This window comes from Gopherus evgoodei, chromosome 8 (assembly GCF_007399415.2).
Source record: "Gopherus evgoodei ecotype Sinaloan lineage chromosome 8, rGopEvg1_v1.p, whole genome shotgun sequence".
Taxonomy (NCBI): Eukaryota; Metazoa; Chordata; order Testudines; family Testudinidae; genus Gopherus; species Gopherus evgoodei.
Genome location: NC_044329.1, coordinates 101,332,163 through 101,354,893, shown reverse-complemented (window position 1 = coordinate 101,354,893; position 22,731 = coordinate 101,332,163). Strand labels below are relative to the sequence as shown.

General features: G+C 42.9%; 1 protein-coding gene across 1 annotated transcript; it reads left to right on the top strand.

Moving 5' to 3' along the window:
• The first annotated feature begins 6,013 nt into the window (after nt 1–6,013).
• On the top strand, nt 6,014–17,803 carry DMRTB1 (DMRT like family B with proline rich C-terminal 1). Its single transcript, XM_030573825.1, has 4 exons — nt 6,014–6,434; nt 8,327–8,559; nt 13,450–13,588; nt 16,377–17,803. Exons 1-4 carry the CDS (start codon nt 6,014–6,016, stop codon nt 16,478–16,480), a joined length of 897 nt encoding a protein of 298 aa, XP_030429685.1. The 3' UTR covers nt 16,481–17,803.
• The last annotated feature ends 4,928 nt before the right edge of the window (nt 17,804–22,731 follow it).

Here is a 22,731-nt window from a genome sequence, read left to right as displayed (position 1 = left end):
AGTCTACCCCAGAAATAATGATCTGCACTGAATCTTTTCAGACCATCACATGGCAGATGCTGCCATTTCTTGCACTTCTGGAAGATGAGACACAATGTGACTGTGGACACCAGTTGCAAACTGGAACACATTGTAAATCAGTGCCTGCTTTGACTGATTGCTGGTGTCATCTCAGTCTTAAAACAAGACACTTTTGAAGTGACTCATTGGCTCACTGAGCTGTATTTGGTTATTTGAACATGCTAATCACCTCTCTTGCCATACGAAAAAAGACGAATAAGGAATCTCTTAACTATTTAAAAGATATGCTTAATTGACATTAATAGACAAATGTGCTCATTTATAGTGAAACAAGTCTGCAAAAGTTTCCAGTATAGACCTAAGAGTTGTACAAGTGAGTTGCTTTCACTTGGGTTTTTTGCATGCTAATAATATTATTGAAACAGTTTTTAAAGAACGAAGGCAATGTGCTACAAATGTTCATTTGCTAAATATATCTTGTTATAACATTATTATAGCTCTGAGAAGTGCTGCAGACTTCAGAAATCCCAAAGCTAAGCACAACAATTTGCATGCCAAAATACACTTACATCATATAATATTAGTAGGAAAGTCAAAGAGGGCAAAAACCCTGCAGTTTTTGCCATTTAATTTGATGATAACCAACTTCCTGATTTGTTCCTTTCTTTTAGCAAGAGCATTGTTTTTGTCCTTTGTGTTTTGCCCATAAATCTCCATACAGAATTATCTGTGTACCAAAATTATGCTTTATACCGTACACAATACAGAAGTTAGAGAGAAATACAGACATTATTGCTATTAATTTCAATACTATAATACCTCTAGATTGCTTCCCCTTTATTTTTGGCAAAATAATCATTCTTGCAAACTCTATTTTACTACAAAATGCTACCTGTATATACTGTGGGCTACAGTTCCTATATATTTTACTCCACATATTGAAGTAAATCTAAAAACCAGTTCTGGAGAAGACAGATTTTTGTTTATTGTGCTTCACTGTTTTGCCAACAAACATATAATAGTTTTTATGCCAAATCCAGTTCACCTTATTCACATGGAATTCTGCATTCCACTCAGAAGATTTGTGTGTGTATCTTCTCTGCCTGGTAGTTTTGTTAATTCTGTGTGATAGAGTATCTAATTAAAATGTATATATAAAATTATAGCAGATTGGGAATAGCAGGATTCCTCAAATTGTCTGCAGAAGTGAATATTCATCTCACAAGGAAAATAAAAAACTCCCCCCTTTACAGGTCTTGCCACGTTTGAAACAAATTATACGGAATGCACAATAACTCCTCTATACTTAGATGAAAAATGTTCAAAGCTTTCAAAAGTCTGGGTTTATTTATGTAGAAATTATTAATGTCTACACCTTGTCTTGAGGGATAAAAGAAATAAATAAATATGCTTGATTAAATATCCTGAATATTAATATTTTGTAATTAAGAGATAACATTTATCATAGCAAATGTACATCGCCCACCAATACCCACTACTTTTTTAGTATCCCAATGAATTTGGATATATTATGTATCTAAGGCAAGATACCTATAAAGTTTTTTAAAAGTGTGTAACTATACATATGTACACAACATACGGCAACAACATTGGGATGGATGATATGGAATCTGCCAAAAAATTGCTATAGAGTAGAATGAATGTTAAGAATAAAGAAGGAAATATCCTCTATCTTTCTAAAGGCCTGGTTCAGGAAAGCAGTACTTCAGGACATCACTTGTGCACGTGCTTAAGTTCTATTGAAGTCAAGTTAACCACGTGTTTCAGTTCTCTCCTGAACTGGGACCTAAGGGTAAAAATTTAAAAAATGTCTAAGGCTATGTCTACACTGCTATGTTAGCCCAGGGTTTGAACTCAGGCTCAAGCCTAATCCCTCTTCGGTCTAAACACAAATTGTGCTAACCCAAGACTTAGACCCAGGGTCACAGGACCCCACAGAGATGGAGGGTCTGAGCCTGAATTAAGCTAGGATCCAGGGTTCAAGCCCTGTTGCTTTGCAGTGTAGTTGCAGCCCCACTGAAAGTGTGCTGTGGGAGTCCACCAAAAGCATCTCATAGTCCAACTTTCTTTGCCCTCTAGAGAGCTACCTTTGGGGACTGTTAAATTTTCCCCCACAGCACCATGAACAAAGGGCTAGAGTAGCCATATTTTGAGAAGGTGCTAGGAAGTCTGGGATATGGGTGATTGGACTTGGGCCCTCACAATGCAGGGCCCCAGATTGGGTTCTAGGGTTCAACAATCCCTAACCTGGGGTTATAAATGAGTGTAGACACTCAAGCCCTAGGTTAACAAGCCCAGGGTCTGCTAATGCAAGTTCTACTAACCCAGGGCTTATGGGTGCAGCATAGACGTACCTTTAGTGCAGGGATGGGCAAACTTTTTGGGCCGAGGGCCACATCTGGGTGGGCAAATTGTATGCAGGGCTGGAGCAGGGGGTTGGGGTGTGGGAGGGAGTGCGGGGTGTGGGAGGGAGTGTGGTGTGCCGGAAGGGGCTCAGGGAAAGAGATTGGGGCAGAGGAGGAGTGTGGGGCATATGAGGGGGCTCAGGGAAGGGGGTTGGGGTGAAGCAGAGGTGTGGTGTGCAAGAGGGGGCTCAGAGCAGGAGATTGGGGTGCAGGAGGGGTACAAAGTGCAGGCAGGGGGCTTAGGGCAGGGAGTTGGGGGGTGGGGTGCAGGAGGGGGTCGGACTCTGGGGTGGCAGTGGCATGCAGTGGGGCCAGGGCAGGCTCTCTGCATGCCTGGTCTGTCCCTAGCCCTGCGCTGCTCCTGGAAGCGCTACAGTCCTTGGGGGAGGGGAGACAGAGGGCTCCACGTGCGCTGCCCTTGCCGCGCCTCCAGGTTCCTCTCCCGAAGCTCCCATTGGCCACAGTTCCTCGTTCCCAGCCAATGGGAGCTGTGGGAGGCAATGCCTGGAGGCATGGGCAAAGCGGATCCCTCTGCCCCCCCCCCCCCGCCTGGGGGCTGCAGGGAAGTGGCGCCAGCCGCTTCTGCAAAGTGGCGCCATGGGGAGCAATCCTGCAGGCCGGATCCAGAGCCCTGAGGGGCCAGATCCGGCCCACAGGTCGTAGTTTGCCCACCCCTGCCTTAGTGACTTTGGATATTTCTACAACTACACTGCAATAAAACACCTATGGCTGGCCTGTATCAGCTAACACAAGCTTGTGGAGCTTGGGTTGCAAGACTATACAATTGCTGTGCAGATATTTGGGCTTGGACTGGAGCCTGGCTCTAAGACCTTCCCCTCTCATGGGGTCCCAGACCCTGAGCTCCATCCCAAGCCCAAATATCTACAATGCAATTTTTAAACTCCAAAGCCTGAGCCCTGTGAGCCTGAGTCAATTGACATGGGTTAGACGCAGGTATTTTATTAGGGTTGCCAACTTTCTATTTGCAGGAAACCAAACACCCTTGTCCTGCCCCTTCTCTGAGGCCACTGTCCCCTACTCACTCCATCCCTCCGCCCTATGTCACTTGCTCTCCCCCATCCTCGCTCACTCACTCATTTTCACAAGACTGGGGCAAGAGGTTGGGGTACAAGAGGGAGGTGAGGCCTCCTGTGGTGGGGTGTGGGCTCGGGTGGGGCTAGAGATGAGGGGCTTGCAGTGCAGGAAGGGGCTCTGTCCTGGAGGTTGGGGCTGAGGGATTTGGAGTGTGGGAGGGGGATCTAGGCTGGGGCACCAGGTTGGAGTATGGGAGAGGGTATGGGCTCTGGGCTGGGGGTGCAGACTCCGGGGTGGGATGCGGGAGGGCGTGTGCACTCTGGGCTCAGGGGGCAGGCAAGGGCTCAGGGGGCAGGCTGCAGGCAGCGCTCTCCTCAGGCAGCTCCCAGAAGCATCGACATCTCCCTCTGGCTCCTAGGTGGAGGCACGGCCAGGTGGCTCCACGTGCTGCCCCTGCCTGCAAGTGGTTCCCTCGCAGCTCCCAGTGGCCGCAGTTGCTGGTCAATAGGAACTGCACAGGTGGAGCTCGGGGCGGGGACAGCACGCAGCGCCCCCCTAGCCTCTCCACTACCTGGGAGCCAGAGGGAGATGATGAAAGCTTGCCAGAAGTTGTGCGGCCAACCAATCTTTTAACGGCCCGGTCAGCAGTGCTGACCAGAGCAGCCAGGGTCTCTTTTTGACCAGGCCTTCTGGTCAAAGACCAGATGCCTGACAACCTATGTTTTATTGTAGTGTAGACATACCCTTTGAGGTCAGATTTCCAAAGCACCTAAAGGTTTCGATAGTGTCTAGTGAGATTTTCAAAAATGCCTAAGCACGTTAGGCACCTAACTCTCAGATTTCAATGGGACTTAGGCATTTTTCCTAAGTTAAGTCGGAAACCCCAGTGGAACTCAGTGGGGCTCACACTTGAAAGTCACAGAAGTTTTTGAAAATGTTGTCCTAAGTGTCTGACAGGAGACTAGTTTCAAAGTCAACAGCTTTTGTTACACTTTCCACCCAGAGGGGCTGGGAGGTGCATACAAGCCCTGCAAGGAAGGAACTATGTCACTTTGAAACATGTTCTGGTGCTTATTAAAACTCTCACAAAGCAGCAAGAATACATACGTCACCTTGTGACTTAATGCTCTTGAAGCTGATGAGTAAATGAAGGACTATTTTATGGTTAGCTGTTGCTTTAAACAGTTTTTTTCTTTTAATGAAGGAAACGCAGAGGCCACTGACTCACCACAAGGTCACAGGGTTAACTCTTCTCAGCTGAAAAAGATTTGCTGTATTCTTCCTTCCATTGCCGGGGTTTCAGCTTTGCCCTGCAAATGGGCTACTTGTATACTAGTTATAGTTTTGTAAGTGCTAACCCAGTGGAACAGTAACAACACGGGTAGTTTTACAAGCAATATTGAAACTAGAGCATTATTACATTTTTAATTTTAAACCCATGTTTGTTTCCAGGTAATAAAGATGAGGCAAAGGGAAATAGATGGCTGAAGGAATTAGACATGCTTTCTGCCCTCCTCGTGATACACTGGATTAGATGAACATTGTAAAAAACAGAATGGTAAAGCAGTATTTTTTTTTTTACTGAAGCAGTGAGACTCTCCCTCCTGTTCAAGAAAAATACAATTGAGTTTGAAAAAAAGGAACTGAAATAATGATTCCAGTGTAATAAGATGCATGCAAAATATGATGGTAACGGTGGATATCAAAGAGGGGAGATTGCCTTTTAAATGAAAGGCAAAAAGGACCCAGGGTTGCTAACCCTCCTGGACTGTCCTGAAGTATCCAAGAATTAAAGCTTAATTTTTAATTAAAGATTATGTCATGTGATGAAAGCTCAGGGAATATGTCTTATCAAAATTGGCAACCCTAAAATGGCCCCAAGTAGATTCCGTTTCTATGGCCCAAAATACCCTTTTGCAACCACTGCTTTTGCATGTGTAAATCAGGCATGTTACTCTCCAATCTGCACTTGCAAATGCAAGGGATGTGCCCACAAATGGTTGCTTGTGCAGAATCAGAGGCTATGTTTTTGCAAACTTGGCCCTGTATGTCTTTTCAAAGCCACGCTGATTCATTGTCACATCTTGGGCCTGCAAGTGCATGGAAAAGGGACGAAAGTCAACATGCTGCACTCACAACCCCAGCAGAGTGCTTACTTCTATCCCCAGCAGGAGATCTGCCCACTTAGCCCTGGTGGAGTGGAGGGCTCTATCTCAGGGTAGATCTGGGCCCCAGAGTGCTGAAAATGCCAGCTGCCCAAAAGTGCAGAACTCTTCTTGCCCAGATCCTTGGAGGATTGCTCTTCCCCCACTTTCTGCAGTCCCAAACAGCACTGATATCTATGCACACTACCTCTTACTGGGAGCTGAGCTCATCCTCTCCCCTTGCAGAAAGCCCAGCAGGCTCAGTTGTGACATTGTAGCTAGTGGTTGTGGGCACACCAAGGCTCTGCCTCGCCCTGCCCCTGAGCTGAGCTTCTTCAAGTTCTGGCTGCACGTGGTGCTTTAGGCACCTACCTGGCTGGGGGTGCCATGGAGGCTAAGGCAGCAGTGACAGTGGAGAAGGCAGCTCTGCGCACCCCCAAGTGCTCCCGCTGCCGGAACCACGGCTTTGTGGTGCCAGTGAAGGGCCATACGGGCCGCTGCCGCTGGAAGCTCTGCCCGTGCGACAAATGTGCGCTCATCACAGAGCGCCAGAAGATCATGGCGGCTCAGAAGGCGATGCAGGGGCAGGAGCCGGATGCCCCACCCAGGGAGACATCTCCGCCTGAGGCCTGCACCCCAGTTCATGGTAAAGGTCGGAAGTCTCCTGCAGTTGGCCCCAATACCTCTGAACACAGCAGCCATGTGACCGGGTGTGAAGGAGCCAAGACCGCCCCAGCAGCCAGCAGCAGCAGAACCAGGACCTGTAGGGCACTACCTGCTCCCAGCTCCCCACTTTGTGGGAACTTTGGTAGGGACCAGCTCAGCATTGGGGTGTCTGTTCCATAGGCCTCCACTCAAGATGATGAACTTCTACCTCTGTGTCCATCTGTCTGTCTGTGTCCATCATTCAGTGTCTGTCCATCTACCAGAGGGTACTGTTGGGTCAGGGTCTGTCCATTCATCTTCTATGCCTGTCTAGTGCCTCAGAAATTTTAGGTCCCAGGTGACCTGTTCCCCAGGGCTGCTGAAACTGCTCTCACTTTGCTTCCCAGTTCTGGGGACATGTTTTCAGGCACGTGTGTTTTGTATGCAGTGCTGCACTTATTGTTGGTTTTGCAAACTTTCCAAGCTGCGCTCATGGACTTTATAGCTGTAGGAACCACCCTAGGCAGCTCCTCAGCTTGTTTCCTTGTTGCAAAGATGGATTCATGCTACTAGTCCCTGTTTAAGAGGGAAATGAATCTGTGACAGGACCCTGATTATTCAGTACAGCACCTTGAGCACTTTCTTCTGAGCTGTGTTGTTATTTTTACATTTACAGACATGCCCTCCAGCAAAAGCAAAAGAAAAAACCCCACAGAAAAACAGCAAGTACAGAGAAATTGGGAAGTTCCTGCTGGAGTTGTCTAGAGCAGGCATTTTATGGTGGCAACGTAAAAAAAGAGAAGGAAAGCTCCTGAGCTGGATTTATGTAGCTCAGATGAGATTTGGCTGCAATCAGTTGGTGTAAAAGTTTATTTTGTATTTAAGAATAGAAAATAGAATACAGAGATGCAAAATTCCTATGGTCATTTAGTCCATCACTTCTGACATTGTTTTCTACACAGTAGAGGCTGTAGGGTGTGTCTTGTCTAATCAATTATTATTTATTAAGACTCCCAATGACCACAGTAGTCATTAGACTGGGCCCCTGAAGAGTTAACAATCTTAGAAGACAACACAAGAAAGACCAGATGCTCTGGGAGATGGGGAGGAAGGAATCACTTTAGATAGTTCCAGCTCAGCCTCATCCACCAATGATTATTTAATTTTTATGCTTATGGGCCTCACAGAAGAAAAAGGCTTCAAGGAGGGATTTGAATGGATGACGTTTTGAGACACAGATATAGTCTAGTCATAGATGATGGGAGTTCCACTACTTTGGAAGATCAATTTGTGAACAAGATTTTTTTTAATAGCAAAATACATTGATTCTTTGAAAATTAACTCTGTAGAAATGAGAGAGAGGGTGAGGTCAATATCTTTTATTGGACTGACTTCTGTTGGTGGAGCTTCATGGCTCTGCAGATGACCTGAGGTCCGGGAAGAGTTCTGTGAAGCACAAAAACTTGTCCCTTCCACCAACAGAAGTTGGTCCAATAAAAAGATATTACCTCACCTACCTTCTTTTCTCATATCCTGGGACCAACATGGCTACAAAACTGCAAACAACTCTATAGAAATTACAGCTATCACAAGGTACAGAGCTCTTTATTCCCTCTCATTGATTTCAGTAGTAAATTTTACTTGATTTACAAGTGTAAAAGGTGATTATTTTCTAACTGTTGCCACAGGTAACTAGAAATCAAGCTGTTTGTCATACCTGTTAGGGCAGCAGAGGTATTAGAGATTCTACAATCAGTAGTTTGCCGACAACTTGGTTCAGGATGCACAAGGCAGATTTTGCTCTCCCAAAGCTGTATTAACGTGTCTTCCATCACTGTTGAGCTCCATTCTTTCCTCCCCAATCCTACATTTTCTAATAAACAAAAAGAAAAAATTGAATAAGAAGTGAAGGTAAAACCAAAGGGCCAGCTTCTGCCTTCAGTTACACTGGCTGAGGACAGAATTTGGCACTATGACTCTATTTCTATCTGCCTTCAAACTGTTTGCAGTGATATTTTTGCTTGTTTTTATTTTTCCTCGCTGCTTGTTTCATAGCCCGTCCTGCTTTGCCTCAAGAATGTGTTGTCAGTCCAGAATACCTGGAGAGAGAACCTCCAAAACTGTATCCTGGGTACTCTGGTATGTACCCATACCACCCATTCCCCATGGGCTTTGCCATCAATCAGCCAAGCTGCAGGGGAGCACCAGTGTCTCCAGGGATCCCTCTTCAAAGAGGTTTCAGACATGTCCCTAGCAACCATGGACCAGGGAGTGCTGCTCCTCTGTCAGTAAGTAGTGGTTTCTTTTAATTGCTGCTGAATACATTGCTCTTTGTATTGTAGGATGCAATCTTGCCATTAGAGTAGCTATGAAAAGTTAGCCTGGACACTAATTACTTCAGTGGCATCTTGATACATAAGCTAATCAAACCAGGAACAAATAATAATGTTAAAGGTCTGACCGGAATCTAGAAAAATCAAAAGGGTTCAAAGCTGTGGGCCAGATTCTGCAAGCCCCCTGTGCTCGCAGCTCTTGTTGATTTCAGTGGCATTTCTGTGTGCAGAGGCCTTGAAGGATAAGGATTCAAAGGGAAAATTAACCACTAAAATGTGACCAGTTTGTGTCAGCATAGCTATCACAAAATGTCTCCTGGGTTCCCCTGTGAAACCCAATTAGTATAGCAGGGCTCGCCTCCCAGGACAACAGGCTGCACGGTGGAAGTTTTGGCACAGGAAAGATCCAGAGTGGGGCAGATCAGGAGCTGGCGGCAGATCTGATGTGGGAAAAGGCAGTACTACTGATTGGTGAGGCTGCCAGCAGGCGGGAGGGACGGGGAGGAAGGAGGCGGCGCTGATCCGTGGAGCTGCCGGTGGGTGCTGAGCACCCACAATTTCTTTTCGTGGATGCTCCAGCCCCAGAGCCCCCATGAAGTCGGTGCCTATGACTGAAATTCCCATCTGCTGCAAGCCCCTTGGGGCTATGACAGGCAGGAGCAATTTAGGGGACCTCTATTGTTGTCCTCGCCTGTGTCTTAGCCTCTAGCAACGGGCAAAATAGGAGCAGCAAGAATAACTTCTCTTCTGCCACTGCATCAGACAGGGATGAATCTGACCCAAAAATTGTAGATCCATGTTTAAATGTTCCTTACTATCGCCCTATGTATAGTATCTCAGGTCACCGTGGCAAAAACCTGAAATCTGAGACACTGCCAAGCAGCCTTTTGGGTTGTGTTTTTTTTTTTTAAATAAAAATATTTTAACAATCAGAAATGGGCTTGGCAAATTTAAAAACAAATCAGTTAAAGCAGTATTTTGTTTGGATTTAAATAAACTCAGTCCCCCCCTGCATGTTTGCAAACCAAATATGAAGCAGTGTGCTAGTCTGTGGGAATGAGAAAGTGGCGCCGACAAGAAACATGAAAAGTGAAACGGACTAATTGATTTAGGTTCTCCAAAGTGAGGGAATTACAAAATAATAAAAAAAAAATCTACAGCATAAATGGTGAAAAATATATGGATTTTCCCACCAATCTAAAATAGTTATGTATTGTTAATCACACAGGTAACAGTAATAATATATTTATACCTATAGTGCTTTTCATTAGTAGAGCTCAGAGTGCTTTACAAAGGAGATCACTATTATTATCAATAGCTTTTCACAAATACCAGTATATGATAAATAGCCTGTACTTTCATATTTTTCTGGTTTTTGGGGGTAGTGGGGGGTTCTAGCTTTCTTTTAAAGAGGGAGGAAATCTTTCTGGCTCCCCTTCATTTTTCTTTTATTCCACCACCAAATCCTTCAAAGAGGGTTTAACTTGATTCCCAGCAGAGCCTATGAATCTTGCTTCTTTGTGAGACTGAGGGGTTGCTTTGAGAGAAACACTGTGTGTGAAAACTCTGCCAAGCGGTTATGGCACAGTAGAGGGAAATTTGATGCTAAATAGTGAGCCTTCTGCTCTTCTCTCTGCTGCACTGGAAGGTTAAAAAAAAAAATCAGAAAATTTCAACAAAAATGGAAAGAAATTAGCTTTTGTCTAATTTCATAATAGACAACTGATTTTTTGGCAAAAATTCAAAAACAAATTCCAATCAGAAACTGAAATACTTTGATTCAGAAATGCTGTTGTGGTGTCTCATGGGATTTGTATTTCATAATCCCATTCTCATGTATAGGCTAGGCTGCCTGGTTGGACCACCTCTCACAATGACCAGGGTCACCCCTGTAGGGGGATGCACTACCTCAGTGCATCATGGGAAGTGCAGTCCCAAGGAGCCTTGCCATTAGAGAATGGAGACATGGGAATTGTAGCACATTTGCTTCTGAAGTGCTACAGCAGCATATGTAATTAAAATATTTCTGGTTTGGGGCATTTGGTTTCTCATCAAAAATTGAAGTTTTTTGCAGAAAGTAGACACTTTACCTGAAAAATTGTGTTCAACTGAAAATTTAATTTTCCATCAAAAACAGTTTCAACAGAACATTTTTGAACAGCCTAGTCAGAGGTCATCTGGAGAGGGAAGTTAGTCAGGAATGGGTCAGTGCAGAAAGGAATCTGGGGAGTGCCAGAGAGCCCAGGCTGCAACCTGAATGTCTACAAAGCAATTAAACAGCCCCATAACTGGACCCTGAGCCCCATGAACCTGAGTCAGCTGACATGGGCCAGTTACAGGTGTTTAATTGCAACATAGACATACCTTCAGTACCTTCAAAAGATGAGCCTGGGATCTTAAATTCATAACTTTGCTAGACACTTAAGCCATGTCTACACTACAGAGCTTACAGCAGCACAGCTATACCAATGCAGCTGGTGCTACTGTAAGATCTCATGTAGCCGCTCTATGCTGACAGGAGAGAGCTCTCCCATCAGCATAATTAAACTACCCCTAATGAGCGACGGTAGCTATGTTAGTAGGAAAAGATCTCCCACCGACATAGCGCTATGCACACCACACATATGCTGGCATAATTATGTCGCCCAGGGGGATAGAATATTCACATCCCCAAGCGACAAATTCTGCTGACATACGTGGTAGTATAGACAAGGCCTAAGAATCACGGACTCAATAGGGATACTGGTTTTATGTCTCATTATAACAATCTGTAACCTACTAACCCTTCTTTGTCATATTACCGCAGAGGTGTTAATGGCCTCCTTCATTTTGAATGGTCCCTTGCAATATGTGTTAACACCTATGCTTAACAATCTGTTCCACCTTGTATTTAGCTTTGACACTCTGATTACTTTTCCTCGCCCTGAAGAGCTCGCAGGGCTTGTCTACACTTACGTTTTATAGCGCTCTAACTTGCTGCCTCAAGGGGTGTAAAAATCACCTCTCAGTGCAGCAAATCTGAGTGCTTTAAAGCACTAGTGTAGACAGGCTCTGAGTGCCGGGAGCTGCGCTCCCAGTGCTTGGAGCTAATCCCCTTGTGGAGGTGGATTACCAGGAGTTCTGGGAAAGCTTTCTCCCAGTGCTTGCGTGCGACCACACTCGCACTTCAAAGCGCTGCCATGGGAGCATTCCTGCGGCAGCGCTGTGAAGGTCCCAGTGTAAACATACCCTGTAGCTCAAAGGCTTGTCTCTGGGCTTGTCTACACTTAAAATGCTACAACAGCACGGCTGCGCTGCCACAGTTGTTCAGTGTAGACACTGCCTACACCAGTGGTTCACAACCTTTTTTTACTCAGAGACTTTTAAGCTTGTATAGACAAACCAGATCCTGCAGACCCCCAACCAGAAGCGACATGTAGAGGGGTGCCCCCAGATTTCTGCCTTCCTTTTGACCTTGCTCCCTGAAGTGCTGATGTAACAGGGCAGAGAAATGGTATAAGTCCTTGGCTAGCTGCTGCCTGTTCATGGAGTTTCTAGCTGTTAGGCAAACCCTTCTGATGGCAGGGGGAGATCTCTCTTCTGCAGTGATGTTGCAATTTTTGGTTGCGCCCCACCCCCAACCCAGACAGGCTTGGTGCCCTCTGATGAGTCAAGGGGTGGCTGTGGCATTCCCTCCCCAAGCCTGAGCCCTGCTCCCTGGGGCTGAAGCCAAAGCCCTGGGCAGCGGGGCTGTGGCTTCAGCTCCAGGCAGCTGAAGTCCAGTCCTTGGTGGCACCCTTGAAAACTGCTGCTTGAGAATCAGTATCTATGCCAAACGGAGGAGTTCTCCCTTCAGTGTAGGTAATCCATCTCCTTGAGAGGTAGTAGCTAGGTTGACAGAAGATTTTTTTTCCATTCACCTTATGCTGTTTTACTGTCACATCCTCTGCCTGACATAGTGAAACTGACCTAATTTTCTAGTTTAGACCAGCCCTCAATCTCTTCCATCAACAGAGATTGGTCCAGTAAAAGATATTGGACACACCTTGTCTCTCTTGAATCCAATTATGCATGCATATAAATACCTACTTCCGTGTGTTATTGTGCCAGTCTCCTGCCATTGCTAACAGATGCTCACTTTTATGAGGACTTCAAAACAAAAAACAGGAAACAACTGAGCTGCGGATTAAAAGTGGCACGTGCACAGTAATGACTCACTTTTTCATGCGTCTCATTTGACATTAAGGATCCCTAATACAAACCAGGAAATAAGTCACCAACAGCTGCTGTTTTTCAGTTATGGATCCATAATATCAAGTGATTCATACGAAGCCTCATGAAAAAGTGATTCATCACTGCTTATGTGAAGGACCCACTTTTAATCCAGAGCTCAGTTTTGGGACTTTACCTAAATTGCAAACTCTCAAGAATCTGGCAACACTGGTGGAGCCAAGGTTAGTAATTCCTGGAAGTATGGATTTGAATTCAGTGTCTCATTAATAACAAGCACTTCCTGTATTTGTTGTGTTCTGTGCTGCAGGTATGTTTAGGCCTATTCATTAAGTCTTTACTCAGATACTCATATTCCATTGCTGATGTAAAACTTATATTAGACAGGTAGACTGCCTTCAATGAAGTTTTGCCTGAGTAAGAATTTCGCGATTTCCCCTGTAGCAGGGTTTTAACAATAGAAAAATTAACAGAAGAATACTGATCAGTGAAGTAAATTACGGCTTTTCATTTTAACACATCATATGTAATGCCACTGATTTCACTGCAGTTAGTATGGAAGTGAGAGTGGTGGTTGGATAGGGTGGTTAAGACAATATCTGGATTGAAGGAGCTTTTTTTTATGTGTTCGTGTAGATGCAAGATGCAGGTGGAGATTTCCAACAAGGTTACTACCCTATGCTTCCTCAGTTTATACCTCCGGGCTTTTTGCCAGAGATTCACTACATTCCACCACCCCTGCCACTTCTGGCTGAAACACCCAAGGAAGCATCTGGTAAGTAAGTTTGAGCTGAGCGATATTATGCATGAAGCATTTCAGATCTCAGGGAGCTGTTTTATATGGTAAAATGTAGGATGATGCGTCCTGCTCATTGGTATGTAAAATACAACAAAAGCTTTCAACTATATTGGTTGGTAAATTCTGTGCATTTGTATTTCCCTTAAAAACTATATCATGGCTCTCTAAAATCAACAGGAATTGTGTACCTGGAAGGACAGCAGAATTTGACCTTTATCATCTGTAATAAAACCTCTCAAATGGCTCTAATTTTCATCCCAAAGTTGCATACATTCCACACAAATTCAGTGGCCTTTCACTGTTGTAGTTGAAAATGATGAACATCAGTAATAATCATTTCTTCAGAAACCGAGGTCACAGAAAATTGGTGTACACCAACGGGCTGTATCCCACAGCCATTTACATTTTCTGCTTGAATAATTTTTTAGGTTCCTCAGTTTGGGTCTTTGTCACGTGCTGCATCCCACATTTTGGGCATGGCAGGTATGTCTGTAATGATTTTTTAAAATTTTGGACAAGTTTTCTATTCAAATACAGCCATTTGTGGCCACAAGAGGGAAGAACTGCTCAAAGAATAAATCACCAGCACCAACAGAATGAAGCGCCTGGGTTATGCCAAACTCTAGTTCAAAATATTTGTATGTGCATTTCTGTATTTCTATGCTTGGCTTAGTAGGGAAAAATGAGAATCTGATTAACTGCCATGTTATTGTGACAGACAATGTACAAATAATACCCCTGTCTTTCACCTGTTGGGAAAAGTCCAGTGTCTCCTGAGTAGGGGTGGGGAGTAAAGAGAAGAGTCATCTTCATTTAATCAAATAATAGTGATTGTGGCTAATCATAGTATGTGGGACACTTGAGAGTTTGTGAGGGTTTTTACTGTAATCATCAACATTATTTCATTTGAATCAGTCATTAGAGACAGAGATGGACCCAGACAGTGAGAGTTGGTTTCAAACTTTTCCTGGGTTTGGGGATATTTGCTGGATTAGAAGTTTTGGCTCAGGCCAGTTTTAGGGATAGCCTAAGCCATAAAGGTCAGCTCTTGAATCAAACTTTCCTAAAGTTCCAGGATATTGGGGGGCTGGATTGGGAGTTCTAGTTGAGAATCAGGGCTCAGTTTCAAGTTCTGGACCATTGCTAGTCAGAAGCCAGCCTGAATAGTTAGAAATTCTGCACTCGTACCTGACATTAGAATTTGATTCTAAGTGCAGGACTTACTGGTATCAATCTTAAAGGACCAGAGTCCTCATTTAGCACTTTTTGGTGGTTTTTCTTTCAGAGTGAGGGATACAGGGAAAATTGATTCGGCCATATTGTACTTCAGCTTCCGGGGAGTAGGAATATCAATGGTGAATCAGTGAGGGATTATTTCTGTAGGAGGTTACAAAATAGCATTTCAGAAGAAGATACAGAAGTAAGTGAGAGGAGCTACAGTGAAACTAAACAGTGTTTGATTCCATTTTTCAAGATGCATTTTGTTCTTGTTTCAAATCCTGTGAAAGACTAATAAATAGTGAAGAAAAAAAGTGAAAAACCCACTGAAAATCAGAGCAGACAGACCCATAGGGATCTTGTCAAGTTCAAACTTGCTTTGTTAGATCATTTGTCCAAAGAGATCTGCTGGACTTCGGTCAAACTGGGGCAGTCAAGGTGACAGGGGCTGGTTGTGTAGTCTTTGGCAAAGTAATTAGGAGAAAATTGATACAGAAAAGTACAGCAGGAAAAAATACGCCACTGAGCCTCTGGCCTGATGGGAATTCCAAGACAATGGGAGCTACAAAATATCATAGCAGAAAAGGCTTCTCCCTAGGCTAACAACAGTTGCAGGAAAGAGTCTTGAATCATAGGCCTTGCAGCTAAATGACCATGGTCTGCATTCATTCTCAGTCAGGTTTTATAATTGTAACTTGTAATATGTACCATGTTATTATAAAATTGAGTATCACAGTATTTCTTTTGACATAAGAGATACTACGCTGTAACTCTTGTTAACTTTCCCAGTTTGCCCATCAATGCTGAGTAGTACCTGAGGGCAGAAACTGTTAACAGGGTTTTTTCCTTTAAAGAACAGTGCTAGGTTGATGGGAGAGCCACTCATTGGGGGGGGATTAATTAAGTCAATGGAAAAGCCTCTCCCTTCTGCTTAGAGCGGCTACACTAGAGTTTACAGCTGCGCTGCTGTAAGCTCTCTAGTGTAGCCATAGCCCAAGAAAGAATTGTCTTATGTGGGAAAAGGAGAGAGCTTTACGTACAAACTAGCAAGTAAACATTATGAATTCAGGATTGAGGTGTCCTGCTTATTTCCTTCTGTTTTATGGTCTGCAGTCAAGGCTTTTGAACCTTCAGAATTGAAAAAGTATATATATATAGTGGGCATGTGATAAGGCTCACTGTCAGTAAGGTTGTAAAACAGCTCACATTACAATCCTGTTTTCACATGCGCTTAAAGTCTTAAAATACTTGCCAAGAGGGAAATTAATGCCCCTTGCCATTTTAAAACAGTCTCGCTGCACTTCTTTAGACATGGCTGCAGCAAAATCAACTGGTGTTTGAAACATGAAGCTTGACGTAGACAGCCATAGTCCTCCTGATCTCAAGTGCCTTTGACTTGTTTGAGGGAAAAACTGGTTTGGATTAACTAAAGTTAGTTTATATTGAGCATTCACAGCTAAAAATGTTGAGTTCTATTAGATGTAATGTAAATTTAAGTGCAGTTTTAAAAAGCACTACAGTGTTATATTCTGTTTTTGTGTTTTAGCTGGCACCACTGGTAGCCGGGATTATGGGGTGATTTGTGAATGCAGCCAGCCATCTCGTCAGGAAGAAACCAGTGGAGACCATGCCATGTATTCTAAACATTAAATGTATGTGCATGTACTAGGGGACAGCTGCAGAGCATGCAGCACTCTGAGAGAATATAATTTGTTAATTTTGGGCTAGATTGACACTAACCCTAATGCAGTCACATAGGGCAGAAGAGGGGAGTAAGCCCTCTACCTCACGTCACAGTTGCATTAGGGCTACTAGAAACACAGTTCTGGCTCCCTTGCAGTGTACAGCCCCAGGGCTGCCATTGCTCCACGGCTCATACCTTACCAATTGGCAAAGCTTTTCCAGGGCTACAGTAAATTACTCCCTTCTGGAGCAAGTGGAGATGAGGGGAGGAATTGTGACTTCAAGGTACAGTTCCTTCCCTGAGGCTTGTCTACACTACAGGTTATGTCAGTATTAACTTATGTCACTCAGGGGTGTGAATAAGCCACTCCCCCGAGCAATGTAAATTATACTGATGTAAGTGCCAGTGTGGACAGTGCTATGTCACTGGAGAACTTCTCCTGCCAATACAGCTTCTGCCGCTCATGGAGGTGGTTTTATTATGCTGATGGGAGAGTTCCCTCATGTCAGCACAGAGCATCTTTACCAAATGCAGCGCAGCTGTGCTGCTATAGCGCTTCTAGTGGAGATTAGCTCTTAGTGATACCCCATGGTTGGGGGCTGAGCATAAAGGCTCAATCTAGCCCTTTTATGTTTAAGACATTGTTCAAAAGTGTATTGTTTGTAGGTCTGTTTGTTACCAAGAATAGCTGGTTGTGAATATTGTGGAACAGTTAAGTGATGGGATTGAGTGCCTGAAAATTGGGTGATGGGGTAAGGAAGGAAGGTTTTGGCAGCTGATACATGTAACAGAGTCAGGGCTTGATACACTGGAGTTCAGGTGGACTTTGGAAGCTGGAAGCATAATAGGTGAGGGTCACTTGTCAATGAAAGTAGTTTTATGGAAAGTCTGATCTTCTATACTGGCATCCGGTGCCCCCTCATCACCTTCCAGATGAACACCAGGCCCTGCTGCCTTTACAGGGCACCTTCACTTTACATTGTGAGCATCATGACACATAGTTAAGTCTGGTTGCTCAATCTCCAGGATTTTGTGTGCTCGAGCCACCCTGTACATCCAGGGAAACATGCTATGTTGGGAGCCCACACAGTGGAAGCTAGATACCAAATTTGATTTATGGGGTGTGTCTGTGTTGCCCAATATAAATGGATTGGAATTGCATGGTGAACTCCATAAAATGTGGAGAGATTACCTAGCCAACTGGTTATGAAGTAACTAGGGCAAAACGCCAGTTTCAATAATAAATCCACTAAACCACAACATATTTTCATCTGTGGACAATAATGTTTGAATAATAGTGAACAGAGTATTCTGCTTTCTGTACTTTCTTAAGAAAATGTGTTTTGTAGTAAGTAGATCAGTTGTTAGTGTTTGAATTCATTTTGTACAGTTAAACATGATACATTAAAATGTCGGTTCTGTACTTAAATTTTAAAGCTTGTATATTTATAAATAATTCCTCTAGGCAACTTTCAAACATTCCAAAGAACAATTCTATATAACAAATCAGCCTACAATGCTATTTAAACTTGGAAATGTTGCTTCTACAGTCTTTGAATGCTATTATAGAAGTGAAAAATGAGAAGGCAAAATAAACACTCCTCCATTTCTTCTGTTTGGTACATATGCTAACAATCTTTTGCTAAATGAGAGATTTAAAGAAACTAAATTCAACTGCAAAATCACCTTAGTTTACTACATTTTTTAAAAGTAACAGTTCCAATGGTTTATAGCACTCATGGAAGGTGTTTGGGTAGCTACAAATGGAGACAGCATTATTTTAAATTGCCAAGAGGAAAAGTTAAAAATTTTGTTTTCCTATAGTGAATAACTTGCTGTACTGCACAATATTGGCCAGATTTTCAAAAGATCTGAGTACCCAGCACCTCTCATGAAAAACAATAGGTACTGCTGCATGCTGAGGACTTCTGAAAATCTGGACGTTTCTTTTAACCATCTACATGGGAGCTGAGCACTTTTGAAAATCAGGACGTCTGATTAGAATTGCCAGTAATACCCATAAAGCAAGGTAATCTATAGTTTTTACATTAAGATTAAAGGCTATATTAAAGGAGTGACAGCATTCAAACAGTGTAGAATAAAGTTTTAAGCATTGTTACAAATATTTTTCAGAATTCACCCTCTATGTTGTATTTCACTCTTTAAAACACTGAAGCAAACTGGACTGCAGCACATTTCATTCAATGACTGCAAAGCACTGTCACTGAAGATTTTCTGTGCGTACAACACTCGCTGTGGTACACTTGTCAAGGAGAAACTTTTGTCATGGCTGCCTACTCTTTTTTGCTTCATTTGGGTGGGGGAGATCACACAGAATGATTGCCCTCCACCCCTTGTGGCACCATGGAACAGGTATAATGAGGCATTAATATGAGCAAACTCTTGTCTTTCAGAAATGTAGCTCCATTCTGGCTTTTGAACTCCAGGTCTGGAATAAAAACACTTAGCCCTGATCTAAATCACAATGAAGTCAGCTAGAATCATTCATTTGACTTCAGTAGACTTTGAATCAGGCCCTTAGCTAAATTTCCATTAGAAAAATCTAAAAATGAACTAAGCCAGTTATGTGACCAGCCAGCTTTCTGTAGACCAACAGCATGTGTCCTGCTGACCATGATTTGGGAAGCTTTTGATGAGAGCTTCCTCCAGGTAGTCCAAGGAGAGAAGAATTTCCATTAATTTTCCCCAGTATCTGCTGTAGCTCATTCTAGGTCACAGCTATGCAGATTGGACTGCTCAAAATGGCTCCCCACCAGACTTATAGTGACCTCATCTCCAGACAGAAGACTGGACAAGAAAGTCAGTAGAGACAGCCACGGTTGGAGAGAGAGTATGGTAGATAAAAAAATTTCAAATAAAATGGGCCAAATTCTCCTGGCACTTAGTAGGGTGCTATTCCCATAGAAATCAATGGGGGTTGCACCTGTATATCTGCACATAAAATATGACCCAATACACATTCTGGATATGTTAGCAATCTTGCCACATGGGGCTTGAACCTGCTTCTATTGAGTCCATGGGAGTTTCGCCAGGTATATCTGTGAGAGTGGTACTGTGCTCCTATTTATCTTTATCTTTATTCCTGTCCATTCTTTCACATGAGGTTATTTGGTTGACAAGACTCTTTCATTCTAAGCCACTATATTGAGGAACTTAATTTTTGGAAAGCTTACCCTCTGGTGCTGACATCTCTTATGCTTAGTCTCATCCCAAAGGTGAACTATTTAACATACATATTTTATTTAGGAAACATTTGTACACAATCTCATCAATTGCTTTTGTGTTATCTGAGCAAAAAACACTTAGTTTTTCACACTTTCAAGAAATTTATTCAGAGGTTCCTTTGCACTCACTATTATACTAAAAATCAGGGTAGATTGGTAAGAGATCCACACTGAATGACTCTTTAGCTGACAATGGGGATTATCTTGAGTTGTCATGGCATTAGTTCAGCCTTCCCTTTAACCCTCACCTATCTTTTAACGAAGGAAAGAAAAGCTCATTGTAATTGGTATTTTAACACAGTAGGTTTAAAAGGTTCCTCGACAAATCACCGCAATTCCAAATTTAATGTAAACAAAGTTTCTCCTGATTCATTTTTAAAAATTAATCGACTGCTAGGGATAATGAAACCAGTTTCAGCAGGGTGGAATAGTTTGGACTAGACAAATCACTAGAAGGCCCTTCCAATCCAAATAATTCTACCATTTTTATTGGTTTATGTTGGAGCTGAAACTGCAAGTTAACAGAACTTAATTTTTTTAATGATCGTCTATGGCACAGCATCTGCAATCCTTCCGCGTGTAAAGCTACCATGGACCGCAGTGAGAATCGCGGGCATGAAATACACTTACAGGATCATTATGTTTCTGTGCATTTTTAGGGTCGAATCTTCTATTTGCACATTTCTGTAGCTGCGCTTCTGAAGATGTGGCTTTTAATATTTGACATGTTTCATTCTCTCCTACTAACCACTGTCATTCTGTAATAAATGAAATGCTAATGATTGTTTACATACTGCGGGAGAGGGGTTAAAATTACAGCCTTGATGTTTCAAACCATACTCACACAAGTAATCCCATTGCTTTCTCTGGAACAATTTGTAAGAGTATAAAGGCAATTGATGTGAGTTTAAGCTATGTAAGACTGGGCTCCAAGTTTTGTACAAAGGTGTCTGGGACATTGTCCAAAAGCTCAGAATATCGTAAACTTGCTTCTGCATTTTCTGTAGGAGCTTTGGAGTAAGAAAAACAACCTAACGGTTTCCAAAAGGGGGAATGGTATTTGCATTCAGCAAACATATGTAAAAATAATTTATCACTGTTTTAGTGCCATGTATTAATAGCAGGGTACAAGATGTTAAGATTTTGCAGTGTCAGTTTTGCTTCTGGACTAAGGCGTGCTTTCATGTGACAGTGCCTAGAATGGGAGAACATTAACTCTTTTCAATTTAAAGAAAAAAATAGAATCAGAATGTAGGTTTCTTCCTCTTCTTGGAATTAGATGCAGTCTATAGAAAGCTCAGGAAGAATATACCTGTTTTTTCCACATTAATGAGTAATTAATTTTGAACAGTAATCCAGCTAACTAGAGAACTATTTAATTGCCTATGAATGAAGTCAACAGTTTGATGGAAAAAATTCTCTCTTTTATAAAAATAATTTCAATGACAGAACTATTTATGATGTGAAAAATACCTACCTTGGAGCAGCGGAAACTTTAATTAAATCACTCTTCATAGGAAAATCTCTCTGGTTTTCCTATTTTTTAGAAAGTTAGCATTAGTCATAGAGCTATGCCAGTGTTTAGCCTGACAAAATGCTTTTGAGAGCGATCCAAACTTAAGGGAGATTCCACAAGGCCTTATTCTTAAAATCAGAGCATCACTAAACATCTTAGTTCACCATAGTCCTTCATTACAGCAATGATTTCATCACATAGAGCCACATGGTGGAACTCTCCCTCACCTGGCTGAGCACGTGACTCACACAAGTAGCTATATTGGTTTCAATGGGACTACAGGTATGTCTACAGACTGCAAACATGGGGTGTGACTGCAGCTTGAGTAGACATACCTGACCTATTTTTAATCTAGCTCGCTTGGGTACCGGAGTAGTGAAGCAGGGTTTTAAAGGAGGATAGGGAGGTTGTTTTGCAAATATTTATAGGGCGTGAAGGACAGCATGGGAGAAAGCCCAAAAGTTCTTGTTTTGAAAATTTAACCAAGTGGGGGGATCATGCCACCTTCTTATCTTAGTTACCCCAGTGTAACTAAATATGCTTGCATAGTCTCCGAATTCTGGAGTTATTCTGGTTATAATTGGGTAGACTAAGAGCAGAATTTGCCTCTTAGGACATCTTGGAGTCTTTTTCCAGTGAGAATAATTTCAACGTCCTTAAAACTTTCTGACTTAGATTTTTACCACTGGTTCCATTTCGATTTAATGGCGGTATTATTACCCTACTACACTTATCCTTCAGAGTAACTAATCCTTCCTGTTCTTAGTCTTAACTTCCAGTCTGGCTCTCTCCAGGTGAGCACAGCCCTAGTGCCCAGGGCCATAAGAAAACAAATGAACCGTGCCCGTCCAAAAGGGATATTATAAGTAGAGATGGGGGAGGGGAGAAAATCATATATGTACATAAGTAAATTGCAAAATATGGCACAGATGGGTCTTGGAAACGTATGTTAGTATATGACAACATACTGTGTAAGAGAATGAGCAACAAGGGACACGCTATTTAACTTTGGGGAAAGTCACAAGTCATAGTGCAGCATAGTTGCATAAAAGTTAGAGATGGAGAAGACTTATTTACCCTACTGGTCACTCAATCCATCTGCTTACCAATGCAGGCTTGTTTCCTGCAGTATATTTTACAGTGTTTTGTTCTGTATAGTTTTAAAAATCCCACGTGTTGGGACTTGCACCACATCTGTTGGAACTCAGGAGACTATACTCCCTATCACAAAGTCAGGAGCTATTTTCTGATATAGTCAAGCTAATTATTTTTCTTTTCTTAATTCTGTCCCACTGCTCCTAGTTACACCAGTGCATTACATTAAATAACTCCTTTTCATCCTTTAAGAGGCGCATCTCAGAGCTCATAGTCCAGGGAGTGGAGGTAGGGGACTCTGGTAGCTTTAAACCAGCGTTGTGCATTTCCAGTCCTGAGCTGGCCTGCAGTCTCTAGTGTA